Source organism: Etheostoma spectabile, chromosome 20 (genome assembly GCF_008692095.1).
Source record: "Etheostoma spectabile isolate EspeVRDwgs_2016 chromosome 20, UIUC_Espe_1.0, whole genome shotgun sequence".
Classification (NCBI taxonomy): Eukaryota; Metazoa; Chordata; class Actinopteri; order Perciformes; family Percidae; genus Etheostoma; species Etheostoma spectabile.
This window is the reverse complement of record NC_045752.1, coordinates 11,360,255-11,362,657: the sequence shown is the minus strand read 5'-3', so window position 1 is coordinate 11,362,657 and position 2,403 is coordinate 11,360,255. Positions and strand designations below refer to the sequence as shown.

Below are 2,403 nucleotides of genomic sequence, written 5' to 3'. Positions count from 1 at the left end.
ACTAATCAAGAATTCAGGGTTGGTGGTATCTGTGAGGAACAGAACATCGGACATATAAAGATCACTTTAAAGCAGAAACAGTTCGCAGTTCATGGCGTATCTAACAGTTATTCCAGTGATTTGTTTAACAATGCACAATATGTACTGAAATTTCCCCATCCTCTCACGTGTGACCATTATTCCTAGTTATGAAGGACCTAACAAAAAAGGTGTAAAATCCAGGAAAAGGCTGTCATGGGATTTTTGGCAAGACTTCATATTCTCACTCAAGCCTGCACACTTTCCCATGCATGCCAAAAATAAAACAAGGGAAGTGCAATTGTGTTGGAGAGATTTGATTGTGAAGAATTGTCGTGTGACTCATAAGGCATCCTAAAAAACACGGACCCATGACGCTGAAAATGCCAGATAGATTTGGCAGCACATTCAGTGAGGGTTATAGATCAGATGTACGATAGGTAATAAGTGAGTTAGGCTGTCCATGGCATGTCTCCCTCTAGTGGTGAACACGCAGTGCACGTCTCCTCACCTTCAGGTCGGTCCGCTGCAGGAGAATACCAGGCTTCAATAATTAATGAGAAAGCACCCTGAGGGGACGAATGAGAAAATAAACGTCACTAAAAAACATGATCACGTATTAAAATGCATTTAAATTTCAGCTATTTTTTGTTGTGTTTCACTAAAATATTGATGTAGTGGTTCTCCCAAACATTATACAATAGTTTTAGATTTAGGTTTTAGGCCACATTTCATGTGAAATTTTCAAAATGTATGATACTAAATGCTATTTTCTTTCTTCACGCACAACGTGGACAACATATGGATGCAGTAAACCCCCAAACATCTGATCTACAATGTTTATCTTTAAAAAATCATTTATGTGGCATTTAAAATATATATGAGACCTAAAAGTAAGTGTGCAGTAAATCGCTTTGCCTTGATTTGATGTAGATAATAAAATGATAAAATAGGCTATTCATGACTTTCTCAAAATATATGTTGAAAGGTAATTTTGTCATTAAGAGTCTGTTTTTTTCTTTTGAAACCATTACTAAATCTGTGATTAATTATATTAAATTTGATATGTACACATTTGCTTGGTTTCCGCGCCGCAGGACAGGTGCTCTTACCGGCCAGGTGAAGTTGAGCGGCAGACGCAGCCTGGCGTCCTGCTGGATGCTGAAGGAGTCGGTGCCCAGGACAGGTGTGGTGACTCTACCAAATATACAGTCTCCAGGAGACACCACCGTCTGGAAGTTCTTTAAACAGACCCTGAAATAAGTCCTGCAGCCAGTCATGCTGCAACTAAGTCCATTTGCCAGCAAACCTTTAGTATTCTGAAAGTGATGGAGATCTATCTCGAACACACCTGATCCCAGAACCTAAAAGGATACAAAAAGTAAGCACAACAAAATAATGCAACGTTTGTTTCTTAAATAATTATTTCCTAATTTGCAATGATAAAAAAACAAGCTACCTGAGTAAATAATGTTACAACTATTGCGAGGATAGAAGTGAACCAAACGGCCATCCTTTAGAGTTTGATGTGCGTATCCTTAAAAAATGAGTTTGTCCTCCAAAAAAAAAACGCTCCTATTCCAAGTGGTGATGGCGAAAACGGAGTGATGACAAATAATAAAGTGATCGGAATAAATATAATCCTTCTTCCAAAGCCTGTAGGACAAGATCCAGCTCCACAACCGTATCCAGAAGAAGAAGTTGGAAAAGACCGAGTTATCCAGTGCTTGAGGTTAGACACATATCAGTAACGTCAATATCCACAAGTGACTCTGTCTGCGGTCTTTATGTTGCCCATCCATCGTGCCGGTCAGAGGTTGTTTGAGTTTGCTGTGCTGATGCGAGGCTTGTGTTGCCAACAGTGATGCGAGCATGTGGCGGAGCATCAGCGCACAGTGACTCCCAGTAAAGGACATTTGACGTTCCTCCCAGTTTATATACCGCAGTGTGGTGCAATTACAGACACTGTCGGTCACTAAACACCGCCCACTCTGCTCTGCTCTCCACCTTCTTTTTGCTCGTCATCATTCATTATAATTTCGGAGGAGATTGTCTTTGCCTCACCTGGTCCAGAATGAAATGCATTTTTTTGGTCTTCAATTAAAACCAAGATTGCAAAAAACAAACTAAGGTAAAATAATTTATTATAAAATCTACAGCAGGTCAGCCAGATTAGTACATTCGCCGTTGGCTACCAAAGACACAAGCTCCTTCGGTGAACCATGTATTCTTCAGGGATCACTGATTGTTTGTGCGTCTTTACGCGCTTGGATGCCCTGAGTGCCTTTTACGCTTGTGACCTCGCAGTCTTCTCTCTTGTTTCTTGTGTTTATTTTAGATAGAAAGGACTGAGCGGGAGATAACTCCACAGCTGTATGATAATGC

The 2,403-nt window shown here is 40.3% G+C and overlaps 1 protein-coding gene across 1 annotated transcript in view; it reads right to left on the bottom strand.

The window, feature by feature from the left end:
* LOC116669680 (delta-like protein 4) overlaps positions 1-1,934 on the bottom strand; it is a 6,957-nt gene extending 5,023 nt beyond the window's left edge. The window contains exons 1-4 of the mRNA XM_032499637.1: positions 1,478-1,934; positions 1,131-1,382; positions 530-587; positions 1-29 (exon numbers count right to left, since the gene is read on the bottom strand). The exon at positions 1-29 is cut by the window's left edge and continues 235 nt beyond it. Coding sequence (XP_032355528.1) covers positions 1-29; positions 530-587; positions 1,131-1,382; positions 1,478-1,531 — 393 coding nt within the window. The 5' untranslated portion in view covers positions 1,532-1,934. The remainder of the gene's footprint in view (positions 30-529; positions 588-1,130; positions 1,383-1,477) is intronic.
* Positions 1,935-2,403: the final 469 nt, after the last annotated feature.